At 36.0% G+C, this 20,730-nt stretch overlaps 2 protein-coding genes and 1 long non-coding RNA gene across 3 annotated transcripts; 1 reads left to right on the plus strand and 2 right to left on the minus strand.

Annotated features, from left to right (window-relative positions):
* Window positions 1–625: 625 nt before the first annotated feature.
* LOC135137261 (uncharacterized) lies at window positions 626–5,780 on the minus strand. Its single transcript, XM_064066875.1, has 5 exons — window positions 5,458–5,780; window positions 1,732–1,812; window positions 1,174–1,673; window positions 986–1,122; window positions 626–852 (listed from the first exon to the last, which is right to left on the minus strand). The coding sequence occupies exons 1-5, from the start codon at window positions 5,626–5,628 to the stop codon at window positions 809–811; spliced, it is 933 nt and encodes a 310-aa protein (XP_063922945.1). The 5' UTR covers window positions 5,629–5,780; the 3' UTR covers window positions 626–808.
* LOC135137262 (uncharacterized) lies at window positions 4,340–4,789 on the plus strand. The gene is made up of 2 exons (XR_010281793.1): window positions 4,340–4,505; window positions 4,546–4,789. It is a non-coding gene; the product is annotated as an uncharacterized LOC135137262 (long non-coding RNA).
* A 1,292-nt stretch (window positions 5,781–7,072) lies between the features above and the next one.
* Window positions 7,073–13,970, minus strand: LOC135137260 (uncharacterized). The gene is made up of 2 exons (XM_064066873.1): window positions 13,799–13,970; window positions 7,073–11,822 (listed from the first exon to the last, which is right to left on the minus strand). The coding sequence occupies exons 1-2, from the start codon at window positions 13,805–13,807 to the stop codon at window positions 7,149–7,151; spliced, it is 4,683 nt and encodes a 1,560-aa protein (XP_063922943.1). The 5' UTR covers window positions 13,808–13,970; the 3' UTR covers window positions 7,073–7,148.
* Window positions 13,971–20,730: the final 6,760 nt, after the last annotated feature.

The raw sequence follows: 20,730 nt of genomic DNA on the forward strand, positions 1-20,730 counted from the left end.
TTCTTGTTTAATATTCCAATTCCAACTATTTAAAACAACCCCTATCTAAGTCTGTCACCTTTAAAATCTGTAACATAACTGATCAAAAATCGATTCTGGTCGACTGAATTGTGACAATTGACGTTTGACAGTTGTCTGTAATTGACACTGATAGCACAAAACATTGAAAGTGAGAACATCAACAGCATATAAAACGGCTAGGCTTAAATTTCATTGGTTGATTCAACGAAAGCAAAAACTTTTGCAGCCTAGGAAGATTTTTTTCTACCAAGACAGTGAAGTGTTGCTTTGTATTTATCAGATGAAGTATGCAATGTCTCGTGTTTCATAATCATAACATATTTGTAAAATTTAACAATCTGGTTATCTGTTTAATAAAAACTTGGACGGATGGCAGACGGCAGACGGACAGACAAACGGAAACAGGAGACTTAATGTGCTATGGGGGTCATGACACATCTAGAAAACATGAATTAGTCGTTCGTTTGGTAGACCCTATTACAATACTCCCTTAGCTTACGCTCGAGGAATATAGTAAACGAAACGATTTTACAAATATGGGAATACAAATTCTCCGGAAATAAAAAGTTTAACTTCCTAATAAATCGCGAAAAAAAAAACAAAATTTATGTAAAAGTGGCGTATTATTGATTTTATACATTGTAAACTAACTATTTATAGAACTAAGAATAAAGCAAATCACATCTTTATTCTTACTCACAAGCTTGCCTTTCTTTTTTCCTTTTCAACCATGCTTTTCAACACACACAGAGGGTAGACGATTTAAATAGTATGTAGCAGAGTGACTTTAAACATCTACTACATGTCTATTAGAAGCACGTGGTCCCTGACCTGCAAAAATACAATAATTAAAATGTCACCTAAAAAACATTTTAATCAAAGTTTTTGAAATTTAAGCAGTGAAGTTGTTTTCTGCTCAAAATCACTTTGTTATTAAGAAAAATCCAATAATCCGTTTCCTTACTTCTTGCCGTCGAAACTGATGTATCATTTTGTTGATCTTCATTTGCTTCAGCATCCCGACTGTTTCTAGATTTTTTTCTACAACAAGCGAACCAACTTGCGACAAGTACACCAACCCCTGCTGCTCCTCCTATTCCACTAAAAGTTGAATTTCGTGTAAGAACCACAAAAAGAACTCAAATCACATACCCATATTTAGCGGAAGATCCTGCAGGTCCAGCATTTACCGAAGGCCTTGGTACGTTGAAATTTGGTGTTCCAAGGTTACGCCACCTTGGAATATCAAGTGGCGGCAGATTTCTATGAAAATTAGTAATATCGTCGCGAACGGGTTTATCGTTGTGGTTGTTTTGGTAATTCCCATTTACACTAAAATGCCATCCCGAATTTTCAACAGAAGACACAGATCTAACAGTGGCAATCTCGAATTTTGAAATTGGTGAAAAGGTAAATGTGTTGTCGAATTTAAAAAAAGGTTGGTTTGGAAAATCCAAATCTGGTTTTACACTTTTTCTAATCCTGGAAACTTTATGTTGTGAGGGAGTTGCGAAATTTGGTGAAAGTCCAAATATTTTGTTGAAAACACCAAACGGTAAAAAATCTAACTTTGGAACGATTGGAATTGGTGTTGAGATTTTCGAATCACTGGAAACTGCATGATGGAGTGGAGACGTTGTGGAATTGTGACTCTAAAGAACTAAATATGTAGATTTTTGTTTCAAGTAATATACGAGTATGTGTACATACCTGGGCTACAGTGGTGGGAACAGAAGCTGTCCATATCAAACAATGGTAGACGAACAAAATGAGATATATTTGGTCATGCATCTGTAAAGGGAAAGATATTAGTGAAATGAATTAATAATACAGGGTCATTATAAAATATTGTAGTCAACTCACCTATGAAAAACAAATGAAATTTTTCTCGTGCCGCTAATCACCAAAATGATTTGAACTGTTTTGAAATGTCACGAACGTCCAAACAAATCTGTCAGATGTGTCAAAAATTGAAATGCCCGGTTCGCGGTTTAATTTCATTTTAAATAGACACGAAAAGACGCCAGGCCAGAGCATTAAGGGTTGCAGTGTTATCGAGCATTTGTGAACGCCACTGCAATACATTTCAGTTTCAAAAATTGTAAATTGTCAGAAAAACGTTCAAGGGCTTTGTCATGAATTACACCTTGGAAAGTCGATTGGAGTTGAACAGAATAAATCATCTGGTCTGTTTTGCAAAGAAGCAATAATTTTTCAAATAATGAAATCCAAAAAGTGAGGTTAAGTTTGTCGAAACCAATGAACACGGTAATTATTTAAAAAATTGGTCTAAAGAGTTTAGCCAGTACTTCCCTCGCTGTTGGAAACGTGACGACTGCATGCCTATTGTGTTTTTTTTCGCAGTAGATTTCATATATTTTTTTTTGAGTTACCCGGTATATGCAAATTCAAAAAATATGAATGGAATGATAAATTACAAGTACAGACTCATCATATTTTGTATATTCTAGATAGGATTTATTCGGCAAACTTTTGAGCTGACGTCAACAAGTTTTTGGAGGGGATAACCAACTATATTCTGACTAAAGATTTATGATGCTCTTTATAACCTTAAAATATCTGCAAGATTTCAAAGCATTCGGTTTTGTAGTTCTTGATTAACTCAATAAAATATATTCACGCATTCATTAATTTTTTGGAGTCACCCTGTATATAGAAATCCAAAAAATATGAATGGAGTGATAGATCACAAGTACGGACTCATCATATTTTGTACATTTTAGATATGATTTATTCCACAAACTTTTGAGCTGACGTCATCAAGTTTTTGGAGGGGATAAGCAAATATTTTTTGAGTAAAGATTTATGATGCTCTTTATAGCCTTAAAACATCTGCAAGATTTCAGAGCATTCGGTTTTGTAGTTCCTGATTAAATCAATAAAATATATTTACGCATTCATTAATTTTTTTGAGTCACCCTGTATATGCAAATCCAAAAAATATGAATGGAGTGATAGATCACAAGTACAGACTCATCATATTTTGTACATTTTAGATATGATTTATTCCACGAACTTTTAAGCTGACGTCATCAAGTTTTTGGAGGGGATAAGTAAATATTTTTTGACTAAAGATTTATGATGCTCTTTATAGCCTTAAAACATCTGCAACATTTCAAAGCATTCTGGTTAGCAGATTAAAAATTAAATTTCAAAATATTGTTTTATAATTTTGATTTTTTTTTCCAAAAATCTGGACGTTTCGGGTGAAAAGTCGATTCAGAGTTGTAAACTACATGTGTAGGACTATGTTATTTTATACAATTGAAAACCCATTTACTATGTACAATTTTGAAGTGACGTCATCGCATTAGTGGTGGGGATGATTAGACAAATTTTGGTTAGCGTTTTACCATCTACATGATATTCTTAATATAAGTACAAAATTTCACAACAATCGGTCGAGTACTTTCGGAGATTATCTGTCTAATAAAAATCCGGGACAACAGACGGACAGACGGACAGACGGACGGACAGACGGACAGACGGACAGACGGACGGACAGACGGACAGACGGACAGACGGACAGACGGACAGACGGACAGACAGACGGAAATGGGAGACCTATTTCTTCGTCTTCTAGGGGTCATGAAAGATCGAGAAAACGTAAAAGTAGAGAGTCGACCGACGGACTCAATTACAATACTTCCTTTGCTTACGCTCGGGAAGTAAAAATTACAGTTTTATAGGTACCCTGAAGGTAAAAATTGTGAAAAATCACGTAATGGACAATGGCAGAGCAAGTCTTATCACAGTTAACGAACACTATGAGTACCTAATGAGTTTTTGCAGTAAATAATTTTGCCAAAGTTGTGATCCCGCGAAAGTTCTGTTTGTAAATTGTAAGGAATCGTCAAAATATTGGTGCAGACATGGTTTGTGACCGGTGCTTTTCTGTTGAAAAAACACAACTGAAATCCTTGATCTTCATCCCTACAATAGGTGAAAATTGCTATGTCCAAACATTACCTTCAGCTTTGCAGTTTCTAGATATCTGAAACATGCCAGATCTGCATAACAGGAATGTCAAAGAGGTTCTACCCAAAACACGCCCACATGGCCATCCTAATATCAAGATTTTTCAAAATTTCTATAAGAAAAAAGATGAAAAAACCAATAAAATTTCAGGAGCATAGTGTTAAGAGTTCTGTAGCTGATTATGAGATCTCTTGAAACAACAGAAATTTTAATAAAGATTTTTAACTTTCCTAATAGTAAAATTACAATTATTACTAAACAGTAAGTTGAAGTAAGTTTTAAATTAAGAGAATGCAACTAACACCGAAAGAAAAATGAAAGTTACTGAAAATAAAAAACTTTATTGCAGTACCTACATACACTTTCTACATCTAATTTTGTTTATTGATCACATTCATTTACTTGAAAAAGTATCAGGCCTATGAATCGTCGTCTGCTAACCACACACCAACCTTCATTGCGTGTGATGGTGTTTCTTCAAAAGCGTGAGTATTTTCTATACACCAAATTCTGAAGTTCTGTCAGTTGACATAATAGCCTAACAGATGAAACCAGGCTTCATCAGAAAAGAACGACAAATCGAGAATCCCGTTATCGTCCATATCAGCTTGAAACCAACTACACTACCCAACGCGGCAAGGAAAATCAGCTGGTTGCAGCTCCTGAACCAACAAAATCTGGTATGGATGCATATGTAACTTCTCTTTTACGATTTTCTGACATGGGCTGTATGGTACTCCGGACAGTAAAGAGTTTTGACAAAGCTTTATTCGGACTTTGTTCCATTCTCATCCTTAAATCTTCAACAACGTCTTCACTAACTTGAGGTCTCCCCGTCGGTTTTCACTTAGAAATGCTACCAGTGTCGTTAAATCTGGCCATAATTCGCCATATAGCGTCTTCAAAGATTCTTCATCAATGACAACAGAACATTTCACTAGATACTCGTTTTTAGACGCTTCCACAGAGTACACTCCATCCCCATCCTCATTTAACACCCCATTACGGTAATAGGCATGATGATTGCGCCAAAAAATCATTTGTAACACTGACCATAGTTATTCCTCTCTGTTCATTACCTGAGATTATTCCACAATGATCTGTAGTTTTGATAAAAACTGTTTTTTGAGACACTTATTAAAGTTCTAACAAAGGGGAAGACAGCAAAAATGAAAACAAGACAAGTCAATTAACGCACAAAGTGAGGGAAAACGTACCAGTACAAACGAAAAAATTATTGACATCTGACAGAATTTGATGAAGCGTTGAAACAGTGCAGCCGCTAATGTCAACTAATGTGGCGCTAAAAATAAAAATTCCAATATTAGTGTAATCCTTTCCACAAAACTGAAAAAGGCGGCACAAAATGTCACCAAAATCATGGCCTTCTTCGACTACAATATTTTATAATGACCCTGTATAAGTAATAAGTAGTACACATGTGAAAACAACTGTCCATCCACTAGATTTTTTTGGGAATTGGAGGAGTCGGAAAAGTTTACGAAGAAAGTGTTTAGTTGAATCACGGAAAAATCTCAGTCCAAAGAGGAAGTCCTGAGTCATGACGGTACAAATTATTAAGTAGAAATATTGAAGCAACGACATCATCACTACGAGTATATGAAATGAATATTACTGGAACTCATCATCCATAATCTTCTGTTGCCAGTGTTTTGGGAAAAACGTCTAAGACTTGCTGAAAACATAGGTCATAGCACCATCTTTTTGAAATTATTCTAGCGGCAATTCTTCATCAATCAGTTGGTTGACGAACTGATCTAAAATCACTTTTCTGTGTCGAATTTATTTTTTAATGTAATGTTTTTTTAAAAATAACAAATTTTGTTTATGTAAGACCTATGTGCAAATTTGTAAAACCTACATAATTAAAGTTCAACTAATCACGCGGTAGATTAAACCAGGAGTAAGAAATTATAAATAATAAATTCAAAAATATATATATACTTATGTTTTAGTTATGATTTGGCTTGTATTTACGTACCTTTTATTAGACCCGAATTAATAGAATATGCAGTGATAAATTTTAAGCTAAAAATTAACTTAATTTGAAAAGTCTACGCAAACATTTTGTTGCTGGAATTTTAAGTACCCCACCCCTTTTTTCTAATATGTGACACTTAATAATTTTCTTGTATGTATTTATTAAAAAAATATATAGCAATTACTACAAGATATCTAATCATTAAAATTTCTGCGTTTTTAATAGGTAGTTTTCTATTTATATAAGTTGTAGCTTACGCTACTTGAGTCTAGATCGCGCTCATAACAACACATTCAGTTCGAATTTCGGGTACTCCCCCTCTCATTTCCAATAATCTATAATTTGTAGACGTTGTGATATCGTAATATCAATAGCATAACGTGAATTATAAAAAGACGAAGATTCGCGTTTACCGACTCATCTGAGGTGGTCACTTTGAGAGGACGAAACGAAAACGTTTCGATTCAATCTACAACGGAAATAACAAACTGTTTGTACTTTTTTGTAAATCATGGCGACGAAAATGAATCTAAAAGACAGATAGTGAAATCCTTTCGAATTATTCACTCGAAAGTAAAAATATGACATAGTTTTTTTAGAATCATTACTCCAACCGAAGTTACTGAAGGATTTCACACAGTTAATCAGACTTTTGACAAGATTGTTTAAAATATGTTGAGTACAGAATTTAAACGAAATGTTGTGGGTACAAAATTCGCCAGTTACACATTTGACAGACAAAGCTTTTTACAACAGAACCATTCTGTAGTGACAGATATTTCAAATTTCAAGCATAAATATTTCTGTTAAACAAATATCTCAGGTAAATTTTCTTGTATGTATAACTGCGAAACTATACAATTTTAGGTTTAAGTCATTACTCATTATATCTTGATATTTTAAATATCGATTAGGAGTCTTCATATGGTCTGACCAACGCTGACGAAGCTTGTAATCATTTCTATAAACTTTTGTGCTCAACATAGCTATCCGAAAATATACGAGTATCTTAGGATAAATAGTCGCAAGGCCTCAAATAGCAAACGGGAATAGTTAACTACTTTTTTATTCTAAAAATCTAGTTTAATACACTTTAGTAAGTATTATCCACAGTAGTTATTTCTTTTCAACACAAAGAACACCTGCCAGATTGTCTACGCCTCTGAGTCCTTGTCTTCATCAACAATTCAACTATCTCACTATATCCTTTAGATTGCGCTACTTCGACAGCAACGTTGTCTATCTTCACCCCCGCTTCGATCAACACACCAACAATTTGGATAAATCCGTGCGAACAAGCAATGTGAAGAGACTTCCATCCACGTCTAATCGAAGCTTCAATATCTGCCCCCATTCGTATCAAAAGCTCCGCCAGCTCTTTGCTTCCTTTATCGACAGCAAGATGAAGCGGCTGCACCCCGGAAGCATCAACAGCATTAACATTAGCTTTGTACATCAACAACAGCTCGACGATTTCTATGGCACCGTTAGAACAAGCAGCGTGAAGAGGTCTCGAACCTTCTCTATCAGAAATGTTCGGATTAGCTTTAGCGATTAACAAACTTTGTACCATCTTCAGGTTTCTACGAGAACAAGCCACGTAAAGAGGTGTCCAGCCGTCGTTTGTACGAAAATCAACGTCTGCGCCGTGTTTTGACAAAAAGTCGACGATTTGGGCTTGCTCTCGATGACACGCTATTGCTAGTGGAGTAACTCCAAACTGATTGTAGATGTTTATATCGGCTTTGAAAGTTAAGAGGGTTTTAGTAACGTCGACGTGTCCGTTCTGAGACGATAGGTACACTGGTGTAATGCCGTCTCTGTCGACAAAGTTCGGATTGGCGTTTGCTTTTAATAACAACGTCACGACTTGGAGATGTCCATGAGCTGAAGCGACATGAAGTGGAGTGTAACCATTCTGACTTTCAACAGGATTGGTGTCTGCACCGTATGCTATTAAACTTTCGACGATATGTTCGTGGCCGTTGTAAGCAGCTAGATGTAGAGGCGTTCTTCCATCGTTGAGTGGAAGATTAACGTCAGCACCACTCAAGATTAGAGACAGTGCCGCTCCAGTGGAACCCTTATTAGCACACAGACACAACGGCGTAACTCCTTTTTTCGTCTTGACGTTACTATCGGCACCTGATAGTAACAAAAAGTTGACTATGTTTTCATATGAGCCATCACAAGCGAAGTGTAGAGGTGTAGCCTTTTTTTCATCTTGTGCATTAGCCTTAGCACCATACTTTATCAAAGTTACTACAATATTGTGGTGACCATAGGCAGCAGCTAGATGCAACGGTGTCAAGTTTATTTTATTAGACATATTTGCATCTGCTTTGAATTTGAGTAGTAGTTCGACGATGTCGTTGTAGCCATATAGACAAGCTAAAATCAGAGGTGTGGTGGAAGCAAAATGATCCAAACTGTCTAGATGTATGCGATATGTAGGAAAGGAAAGGAGTTTTTCAACACACTTTATGTTGTTCTTGACAACTGCGAAGTGTAGTAAAGATCGACCACCTAACTTCGCGACAACGTACTTCGCATCGTCAAACAAATTTAGAGCAGCTGCATCTCCCAACAGCACAGAGTAGTAGAGAATGTTGCAGACGATTAAATCCGAATCGGAAATTCGAAAGTGGTATTTTAGGTTCATGGTCATTAAAGTTACCAAACAGTTGAGTTTCTCTGCGTACGACTTTGAATTTAGATTAAACAGACGATCTTCCTCGTAGATGTTACATTTGTCCAACAAAAATTCTAAAATCTTTATGTAGATTGAACTTTCCACTTCAATAGTGAAATCTTCGGCAGATTCGTCATCGATGAGGTAATAATTAGACTGTTTTGATATTTTCAACAGTGGATAGCGTACACCCCAGGAACATGCTAAATGTAAGGCAGTTCTACCTCCTAGATCTCTACGATCTATTAAATTTTCGTATCTTTTTAGAGCTTCTAAGTTTTTCTGCAAAACGGCAACGTGTGCAAGGCAGTCTCTAGCCAATATCAAATCAAAAAAGAGTCGAATGTTTGTAAATTTTGTAATGAATATTATGTCTGAAAGTTGCCGCCATACCTCGCTGTGTTTCGACAAGAAGCTAGCAACAAAGTACTCAGCGTACGAATTGTGGACAAATACGACTTTCCCGTACTTCGTTACTTCGAGAATGAATCCACAACTGTCACCTTCTTGTTCTATCTCTTGCAAGAATTCGTCTATGTTGGTATTTTCTGGCAATAAAAACTCTTTTCCAAACAACAGCTCCAACGACAGTTTCTCGTAATTGGCGATCCTGTATTTTTTATCCAAATCAAGCGATTGTTGCAATATATGATTTGGAGACGACACGTTTGCTTTGTCTCTGAAGTAGAAGGCAAAGCTTTCTTCGATAAAGTGGTGGTACAAATCTGTTATAGATAAAACTCCTTCTAACAAGCTCACGTATTTGTCAGGGTTTTTTAGAAACAGTTCTGTTAACATGAACATTTGTATAGGAACGCTTAAAATAGCGAAGTGGTCAGTCTCAACTATCTTCTTTTGAATTTCTGCTATTAAGTTTTTGAGATTGTCTTCACTGAAAAACGAACAGAATCGCTTTTCCATGTAAGCCAGTTGTTGAGAGACGTCGAATTGAGTTAAGGTCTTTGACAAAACTGTAAATTTTTTCTCTAGAGCTTTCTTCAAGTGGGGACGGCAAGTTACAAATTGTTTATAACATTTCTTAGAAAGCTTCTGAATAAGGTTGGTAACTTGTTTTAACTCTTTGTCCGATATTTCATCCAGAGCATCCCAGAAGTAAACCACGTGACCGCTCTTAATTAACAACTTTAATAACTTCTTGTCGAAAATTTTTCCATGGCCATACTTCTCGTTCATAATAAAATCTATAAAAGCTTCAAAGTTACCACTTCTGTTTCTGAGATGAGAACATAAAAAAGAAATGTCTTTCGAAGAGAATATAATTGTCCATATACTTGGAGAAAAATTGTTTTTTAAATTGCTCATCAAGAGGGATTTGCCCATACCAGGATCACCGTTGATAATATCAATATTATTGTTGAGTGATTCCAAGAGCTCTGCTTCTTCCATAAAGTAGTCTATCATTGCATATTGGTCTAAATCGCTCACACCTCCTCTACTAGATATCCACTCAAGGTGTCCATCGTCGTTCATTCTAAAAAAATGGAATTTTTCCGACGATGAGAAGTTTTTAGCGGAACTAACAGATAATTCATTTTCTGTTACGTATAACTTGCCTTTAACTAAACCGACATCGTCTAGTAAGTCTAGATTTTCGCCGCTTTCGTCTTTGTCTTTGTCGAAAAATATTACCTCATATCTCTTCCCATTAAAGTTGTTTTTAGAAAAGTTGCTAATTATAACTGTCGTGTCGTTGTCTACTGAATCTAAAAATTTTACTTCTATAAGATTTTTCAAAAGACTTCTACTGATGTAAGGAGATGGTATTAAATCTTGACCACCTCCTATTCGACACGAGTCATTTGCCATCTGCAAGAGTTCATTTGTTGTCACGATGTGTTTAATGCCTTCGTTTTGTTCCATCATCGCCTGCAAGGTTACTGGCTGTTTTCCTTGAAAGGAACACTTGAAATTGATAGTTATCTCCTCCAATAAAAGAGAATCGGTTATGTTTGACAGTCTGTGAAAAATTGATATTTTTGATAATTCCGATGGCTGACTTCCCAACAGAACAAATTTTAGATCGTGGCACAAATCTAAAACTTGAAGAGTCGAAGAATTTCTTGTTATTATTAGTGGAGCTTTCCTCATCAACCACAAAAGTTGGGAAGCCTCGGTGTCACTTAATTCTTCAATGGACTCGATACATTTTAACGACAGTTGATATTGTTGACATAAAGAATTTATTTGTGTCATATCTTTTAAATCACTACTAGCGTCGCCCCAGATTTGTCTCACACAATCTAAACAATCTTCATCAAAGCACGTTACGTTAAATGTATCAATTACTTTTTGTAACAATTTGATATTCTCATTGACGGAAGTGAAAACTAATGGTTGTATATATGGCAATAACACTTGCATTCCGATCACTTTCCTCATCATGTCTCTATCCAACTTCTCTTTCATCCCTTCCCGAATGCTCCATTCTGCTACAAACTGGAGATACTTTTCCCCGATTGAAATATTAGAACAAAAATTATCTTCAAATCTCGTCAAGACATTAATTTTCACTTGATCTACGTTTTCTTGATTTGGGTACAAAAAGAAAGCTTGAAAAAATTCATCGTACTGAGCCAATTTCGCAAAATTACAGTCCTTCTCGATTTGGAACTTGTAGCACTGGTCTGACTTCTGCGACATGTTTATAAACGGATTTGCCTCGCATTTCACTGCCTTTACAAGGATTTTTTCGTTTTCGTCAAAAAACTCAAGCGGTGTGCCACCTTGGGCCTCAAATTTTGCGTTGGTTAGAATTGCGAGTTTATAGCCTCCGGCGTTTTTCTTGAATTGTTGGTAAGATTTAAAGTATTTCTTGATACTGTAGTTTCCGCTGTCTTCTGTCAGTGCTTTCAGTGTTAGGGTTTTTCCTCTGACATGTTTCAGTTGTAAGGCGTACTTTTCTTCAGAGTTGTTGTCCGTCTGGTACTCTAAAACAACGTCATCGAAAGCGCCGAAGTTTTCGTCGTTGGATGATATTTGGAAATTTTGAATTTGCTTATTCGTGACTAGTCGTAGAACGAGATTAGCGACAGAGAAATCTTCGTAGTCTTTTCCTTTGTCTGTCGTACCTGGACGCTTATAAAATGTCTGGAATAGACAGAAGTAGGTACTTTAAATAAATTTAACTGCGTTTTAGATTTAGCGAATTTAGAATCGTGTGCCCAAAAATAGGTTGTAAAGTTTGAATATGCGACAATATTTCATTATTTGAAAAGATAGAAGTTTAAAACGTTATTGATATCTTGTTTTTCCATTTTTCCGTAACTCTGTTAAACTGAATATTTTTATTTTTTCAACAACAGATCAGCTATTTGAAAAGATAAAATTATAACACTTCATATGTTCATTTGACATAAAAGCCTGTGAATATACTTTTGGCGTTTTATCGTTGTGTAGGTTTTCCATCAGTGATAAAATTTGTACTTTAATTTTTCAAATGCAATGAGACAAAAATTGTATCTTTTTTGCAAAAATTGAAAGCGATCCGATTCCACCATCAGAACATTTTAAAGGTATTTTTCTGTTAATTAAGTCTTTAAAATTTCAAACTTCTATCACCTTAAACAACTTAGACTACCAGTATATAGATTGGTCCAGTGATTCTTAGTTGAACAGTACGGATTTTCATAGATTACTAAAACATTCTATAACGCAGTCTAATCAAACTAATTTAGGGTGACAATGGACAATTATTTTCGAATACATAAGTTATTTCATTTAAAAGATGACTTTTTTTAAATAGGATACCCTATATATGAAATTTTGATTATGCAACTAGTGCGAAATAAAATCAAAATGTAGATTTTAAGTAAATGTAGTTCAAATAGAAATTATAAGTAAATTAATACTGTTTTTTAACGAAGTTTGTTAGTCGATGACATTAACTTTTAAAACACAAATACTCGTCTAAATAACATTTCATATATTTAAAATTCTCTTGAAGACAATTAATGTGCATGTATAAATCTTGAACCCTTTTTACGAAACGTCAAATTTTAGATAATTTACATAAATATGTCAAACCGCTGTGAACAGTTACCGAATTTAAAGTAATAATTCTTGTTGATTTCGTTAATAACTTAACGTTATTTGATAAAATTTATGACAGAAGTTTCACCCATATTTTAGAAATACCAGTTCAAATATATATATTTTTGTGCTAATTAAAAAACCGACATAATAATAACAAAATATAATTATCAATATATGTACTAATATAACTCAATTATTATCAAGACAGCATTTTATGTAGTATAACGTCAAAGAGGAAACTCCACACACATTCTTATCGTAATCTTCCCTTATCAAAAAAAAACCGCAATTTCTGTCCTGTGTTATCGTATTATGGGAAAGCGTTGCACCATTGTGGGAAAATTTGCAGATTACAGAATTGAAATTTTGCAAACCACAACACATTGCGTTCTCCTATATTTTTTATTGTTAATAAAATTTACATCTCAAAAATTAAACAATATTTCGTTAAAATGCATTCAATTGCAACAAAACAATTTCAAAAAAATTTCTGCATGTGCTTCAGACAATACTAACAAAGTATTCCCATTGTTATTATTATAGAAAATTAAAGAAACCCTTAATGCTCATAAATATTATTATCTGAATAATGTTCATAAATAAATCTAGAGTACCGTTAACAAATATTGACCATAATGTGCAAAATAAATAAAAAAAAAATCGATTCGTTTTGAAATTTCCCAAGAAATATTTCATATCTGGTTCTATGGCACATGTTTCGCCAAACTGTTGTTTTAAAAACATCTTACTTCTAAAATATGAAATAAAGCACGGTTCTCAAAATTTCTAACACCACTGAGAACTCTATCAAAAAAGAAACTTGGTATATGAATTTTGCCGATGAATTTTTTCGAAATTTTTACAGTCAACTTCCATTTTAACAAATAATTGATCATTTTCGGGCACTTCATTTCATAATTTCATCACAATCACATTTTTCAGCTGTGCATTGTTATTTTTATAATTACTGTGTTAAAATTATTTTATTATTTATCAGAACATATGAAGTAACAACAATGCAGATAACTTACATTTGCCATTACAGTTTCTCTTGTTCATGGAACTTCTCAGATGTTTATCGTTTTCTTTAGAGGAGGGAAAATTTCCAAATGAAACACTTTGCAGTCTTTATAACAACAACGAAGTAAACTTTTACGCCATTTCCTGAGATGTGGAAGCTTCTTTAGTGGCCACTGTCCGATGTGCAATGGCTTACGTATATATAAACTGTTATTGACGCCGCCACAGAATTACTCATTGTGATAACGCAGGTCTGTACTAAATTTTTTCGCCGACATACACCAAACAATTTGCAGCATTTTGTAAACAATACTTTGTCTTCTAATCTTTATGCCCCTAGAGAAAATTACCATCTTTTTAATATATTTTTTTAATTTTCAAAATTGTCTTTAAAACAACCGTCTGTTATTTCCTAATGTCAAAATTGTCAAAATAACGTACCTTACCACAAGTCGAGTCCGATCAATAGTTGCGTTTTATTTCAGCAATTCATACACCTTCAGTTTGTTTGAGGACCGTACTCAAGTATTTTCACAACACAGCGTTGTTTTTTGTATAAAATAATTGTGTAATGATTTTTTTAACAGGTAAAAGGAAAATAAAATCATGTACAAAACAATTTATTTTTAAAGCAGATAATTTACAGAACACCCAATCATAATTTTATTCGGGGCTCCTTCCGACATTGTCAGTATATTTGTAACACTTCTCCAGTCATATATGTCATACCACGGAATGTTTTTTCTTCAACCGAATGGGTTTATTCCAACATTAATTCATTGACAACTGTCAGAAAGTTTCATTTGCACGAAACAAATTAGTCCTAGTTCATAAACATTAACAAATAATATCAAATACTTTGTGACATGTTTTTAATTCCAAAATAATTTATTTGCAGAAGACACGTGTTCCGGTACCTGTACAATATGTACTTTCAACAGGCAGATGGACTTCGAACAATTTTTCATCTTTATTACAAAAGATGTCGCTTCAATTTTTGAAAGTTCTATTGATTCAGAGAAACTGTTGCAAATTGATAGTAATGTAGCAAACTTTAATCAGATATTTGATTTGAATTCACACCCATTAAGCATTCATGTCATTTGTTTTTATTTAAACTCATTCTCGGTATTCTAAATTGCACCTTTTGTAGTAATGAGTAATAACTGCCAAAATCAGAAAGCTGTTCGTTCTGTTGGGAACATGTTCTATGTATTATGCGTAAGGTGAGGTACAGAATAATAACATAAACATATCCGTATGCCATAACTATGGCGGTTTTTATATTATAATTAATTTATTATTATTGTTGTCCTAGAGTAGACGCAAGAGCCTGTAAATCTGGACACAAGGAACACAGAACTAGTAGTAGATGTTCACTACCGCCTCTATTAAGGGGGTGTTCGACGTTAGCAAGATATACTTATAAAATCATTTTTTAGAGATCATTCAGATGGTTTTATAATTTATTTTTGAAGGAAGCACTGGTGCTTAATTCGATGAGATCTGTCTCTAAACTGTCCCATACGTCAAAAACTCTATTCAACACCGAATCGATGAGTAAGAACATTATAGGTGCACACAAAGTTATTGAAGAGTCGCCGCGTTTCCAAAGAGGGAAGTTTGAATGAAGCGAGTCTAGCATAATTTATCCTTTACTGTTGTTACAGTTTTTGAGTAACGACACTATACCTTTTCTAATAACTGTTTGTCTCTAAGCTGGATGACCGGATTACACTTGTGTATTCCAAGAACGTGTGAAACAAGTAAAATTTTAAACCATTCTTCCGTTGGAATGCTTTTCGGCTTAGGTCCCGTGTAATAGTGGTTTATAACCACAAGAGTGACGTGATCAAAGAAATATAATAATTCATTGTCTAGCAGTACGCTTAGGTTCATGATGTGGTCAACAATTTGTAAATTGTAACACATCGTTATCAAGAGTAGGATACGATATGTTTGGAATAATAATATTAATAATATTATTAATAATAGTACCCGTAATGATAGAAGTCTTGCCTGAATGCCGGTCATTTCCGGGTCAGTGGTGGGTCTTAATACTTTATTACGGGATATACCGAAAAAACTTCAACAACTTAATCAGTTATACTACTAAACCAGTACTAAATCAACATTTATCATACAATTCTAAATCACTAATCTTATCACTAATTTAAATAAATTCAAAAACTAAAAATTAACATGTCGTAGCAATCTTCTGTTGTTGATACCCCTAATAACTCAATCTCGTTCTTATAGAAGTTTGCTTCACGTGCTAATCTTGAAATTGGAGAGAAAAATCCGTAGTTAGTATTGTGAAGTTTGCAGCAAAATAAGGGACTACTTCTTAAAGATCTTGGAGGACAACATATACTAAATAAAGAGAGAAGTTCAGGACAGTCAATCGCACCGTTAAATAACTTATGTAAAAAATTTAAATCCATTTTGGTTCTTCTGATTTCCAACGAGTCTATTAAAATTATCCGCCTGATATCTTCATAAATGTACTCTTCCCTACGAAAACCCATTCTCCATGTACAACGACGCAAGAATTTATTTTGGACTTTCTCAATTAATTTAATATACGTTATGTGATGCGGCGACCATACTATACAAGCGTACTCAAGAGAAGAACGGACTAAACTAATATATACCTTAACCACTGCATCCAGAGAAAAATCTTTCAATGAACGAATAATAGGTCCTAATGTTTTTATGGATTTGTTTACAGTCAAATTTAAATGAGAAACAAAACTCAATTTGGAATCAAAAATAACTCTCAAATCACGAACCTCCGAGACTCTCTTAATCAACAAAGTGGCAGCACTATAGTTAAATTGTATCCATGCATGTGATCTAGAAAAGGTATAACATAAAATTTGACAAAATTTACATCCATGTCATTGATACACCAACACAAAATATTATCCAGATCCATTTGTAGTTGAATACTATCATCGATGTCCTAAACGGCTTTAAATATTTTAATGTCATCTGCAAGAAGAAGATATTCAGATGACTCAATTACTTTACAAATATCATTAATAAATAATGTGAAAAGAAGAGGACCACAATGGGAATCTTGTGGTACACCTAATGTGACTAAAATTGGAATTGAGACTGTACCGCCTATTTTAACGAATTGTGTTCTGTTTGAAATAAAACTGTTAATCCAGGAAATAAACATATCGTCAAATTTCATAGCTTTCAATTTGTACAATAAGATTTTGTTGTAGACTTTGTAACGGATTTTTATTAAATTTTGAATTGATTTGCATTCGAAGTGGTGGCGCATCTATCACGCGTAGTGTTGGTGCGAGCTACGGGAAAAAACGAGGAGAAAAAGGGAGATAAGAACAGGGGAGAGATAGCGGGGCAGGAAGGGGTGAGGAGCTCAGGAGGAAGAGAATCAAGTCTAGGGGCTTTTCAAGGAAGATTTTCGGGAAGAGACGGGACCTGAGAATCGAAGGAAGAGTCAGGAGCCTCCGCCGCCTACGCTGAGGAAGGAAGAGGTGCCCTTCCGCATTTTAACAGTGATTGGCTTATCGTATGTAATATCTTTAATAATATTATTTGTCGTAAACGTAGTTTTATTGGGCTCGGGTTGAAACCCACTTCGTGAGGTAACAATAAAGTAGCATTTATTTGAAATCCTTTAAGTAGGTTACATAAATTTTGGCGCCCAACGTTTCGTAGAGTCCTTTAAACTGCGTTTATGATGGCAGGATCCTATTTTAATATGGAACCAAATTTTTTGAAATCGAGCGAAGTTAATCACGAGTTAAAAGTGCGGGGGGTTACGCCCGATCGCTTAGATCTCGATACAAAGCGTAAACAGCTGCGACGGAGACTACGAGAAGATTTGAATCGTGGTGAAGTCCTGTATGCTAATCCCAATTTCGATTTCGAGGCGGAAAAAACGGAGGTTGAAACAACACTAAGTGATATCCGAGCCTTGTTGGATTCTTTTGATGGTCGACGGGGGGATGGGAACAGGAAACTTCTCACCAAGTACTATCATGTAATGGGTCGCTTACATCGATTCCCAGCGACGGCACCCGTAGCTGTGCAAGAATTCAAACATGATCAAATGGCGATGGCGGAAGCATTGGATGAAACCAGGTATGAAATGGTGGAACAAACCTCTCTACCTCCAGATGATGCGACCGCGAGTCCGGCGGGAGTCAACCAGAACACTACGATCCTTAAGCCTACTCCGGTACACAAGTGGAATGTAACTTTTGATGGTAAGTCTCAGCATGATTCGGTCAATGGGTTTTTACAACGGATAGAGGAATTGCGAGTGGCTCGAAATACCTCAAAAGCGGAATTATTTAGGTCTGCTGTAGATTTATTCGATGGAAAGGCACTTTTGTGGTATAGATCGATAAAACCATCAGTCAGTTCGTGGGATCAGCTGGTTCAGGCTTTAAAACGAGATTTTTTGCCGCCGGATTATGATCAGGAACTTCTTAAGGAAATTCATAATCGAACGCAGGGATCTCGTGAGTCAGTTGTTCTGTATCTGGCGACTATGCGCAATTTGTTTAATAGGTTGTCGGATATTCCACCTGAAATTTCCCAATTGCATCTAATTCGTCGTAATCTCTTACCGGTTTTCCAAACCCACCTCGCTTTGCACGACATTAAAACGTTTACTCAGTTGTCGGATATCTGTAGGACCCTGGAAAGCGTTTTAGCCAATCAGGAAAAATTTCGACCACCTCCGCGGCGAAGCATCGCTCTGCTAGAACCCGATTTAGCTTGTCCAGACGGGGATAACCAAGAAAATAAGTTATTCTCGACCCCTCAATTCGTAATACCTCTAAAATTTCTTCTCCACACCAAAAAAGTGAACTGACATGTTATGCATGTCGGAAACCGGGTCATTTTCGCCGTGAATGTCCTAATAAAACCCTGAAAAAACCTACTTGTGCTGGCTGTGGAAAAGTAGGTGTCATCCACCCTAACTGCCCACGGTGTAGGCCGGAAAACTAAGTGGGGGAAAGCGCTTACCATCGGGCCGCCGCTTTCGTTACTTCCCTAAGGCCCCTAGCCAAACTACGTGTTCACAGCGATTAGTTTCAGGGAAGGAAACAATTAATACTTTACTTGTAGAGACATCTCATGATAATCGACCTTATTTGGCAGTAGAAGTTTTGGGAAATTCAATTACAGGACTACTAGACAGCGGCGCGACTCATTCTATCGTTGGTGGGGAAGGACTTGATTTGTTAGATCATCTAAATCTATCCATTTATGAATCGGAGGAATCCACTGTAGGGACTGCTGATGGTGTACAACAGCAGGTAGTGGGGTATGTATATTTTCCGGTTACTGTCGATGGTATCTCGCGTACGATTAAGTTTTGGGTAGTTCCATCTCTCAAACATTCAGTTATTTTTGGCAGTGATTTTTGCCGTCAGTTTGGCTTAGCGATTGATTTTTCTTCTTTTAGCTGTACGGCTCAGAGTAAGGATTCTATTAGGGCAGTTAATCGTCAAGATGATATCTTAGTGGCGGCGATGCAAGGTATTCGTTCACTACAGGACTTAAGTCCGTCTCAAATGTCAGAGCTTCAGGAGGTCAAAAATCTCTTCTATGAGTTATCGTGGGAAAAAGGTACGAAATTGGGAAGAACCACACGAACCGTTCATTTTATAGATACTGGTAATGCGCGACCAATTAAGCAACGTCATCATCAGATCTCACCTTACATGCTGGTTCACCTCAATCGGGAACTAGACAAGATGTTGGAGTTGGGAGTTGTGCGGCCTTCATCGAGTCCTTGGTCCTCTCCTGTTTTATTGGTAAATAAAACAAACGGTGAGAAGCGCTTTTGTTTCGACGGTCGAAAACTTAACTCTGTGACCAAACCAGATGCTTACCCTTTACCTAAAGTCGATTACATCTTAAACATGTTAACTGGAGCACGGTATCTATCAAAAATTGATCTTAAGTCCGCTTTTTGGCAAATTCCCTTAGAGGATACGTCCTGCGAAAAGACTGCCTTTGTTGTTCCCTCTCGAGGGCTTTATGAATTCGTGGTGCTACCGTTTGGTCTGTCGAATGCTCCTCAGACTTTGCAACGTCTAATGGACCAAGTGTTAGGTCCTTCGTTGGAACCATATGTGTTTGTTTTTTTGGATGACATTGTTATCTCGACACCAACGTTTGAACAACATCTTCAAGTGCTTAGGGAGGTTTACCAACGCTTGAAAGAAGCCAACTTAACCATCAATGCAGAGAAATGTGAGTACTGCCTACCATCTTTAAAGTACCTTGGTTTTGTTGTGGATAAATCAGGTTTGCATACAGATCCAGAAAAAGTCGCCGCCATGGCGGAATTTCCTAAACCCCAAACAGTCACAGAAATGAACCGATTTCTTGGGCTCTGCTGCTGGTACAGGCGCTTTATTCCGAAATTTTCAGATTTCACCTCTCCTTTAACAGCTCTTCTCCTGGGCAAGCGAAAAAGAAATAGGTTGGTGTGGACGCAGGAAGCGGATAATTGTTTCCACCAACTCAAAAATGCCTTGATAAACGCTTCTTTGTTGGTAAGCCCAGATTTTTCTAAACCCTTTACCATCCAGAGTGATGCTTCGGATGTGGGAGTGGCAGCGGTTCTAACACAACCAGATAGCAAAGGAGGTGAGGTAGTGATAGCTTACGCTAGTCGCACTCTTTCGCCAGCTGAGAAAAAATATTCGGTAACCGAAAGACAATGCCTGGCAGTTCTATTCGGGATAAATAAATTCAGGCCGTATATTGAGGGGGCAAAATTCACCGTAGTAACTGATCATCACAGTCTCCTGTGGCTTAACAACTTAAAGGATCCCAGTGGTAGATTGGCAAGGTGGGCAGTGAAGCTGCAACAGTTTGAGTTTGTTTTAGAACACCGAAAGGGTTTTATGAACGTGGTGCTGGATGCCTTAAGTCGAGC

Source organism: Zophobas morio, unplaced genomic scaffold, assembly GCF_036711695.1.
Source record: "Zophobas morio isolate AGI-343-1 ecotype UQ-CSIRO unplaced genomic scaffold, CSIRO_AGI_Zmor_V1 ptg000029l, whole genome shotgun sequence".
Classification (NCBI taxonomy): Eukaryota; Metazoa; Arthropoda; class Insecta; order Coleoptera; family Tenebrionidae; genus Zophobas; species Zophobas morio.

What these genes read in the sequence shown, in the direction of transcription:
- LOC135137261 (XM_064066875.1), bottom strand. Translation starts at nt 5,628, where the DNA reads ATGATGTCGTTGCTTCAATATTTCTACTTAATAATTTGTACCGTCATG. An exon ending in GGACAGTTGTTTTCACATGT is followed by an intron (nt 1,813 to 5,457) that starts GTACTACTTATT and finishes TTCCCTTTACAG; the next exon opens with ATGCATGACCAAATATATCT. An exon ending in GGATCTTCCGCTAAATATGG is followed by an intron (nt 1,123 to 1,173) that starts GTATGTGATTTG and finishes TTCAACTTTTAG; the next exon opens with TGGAATAGGAGGAGCAGCAG.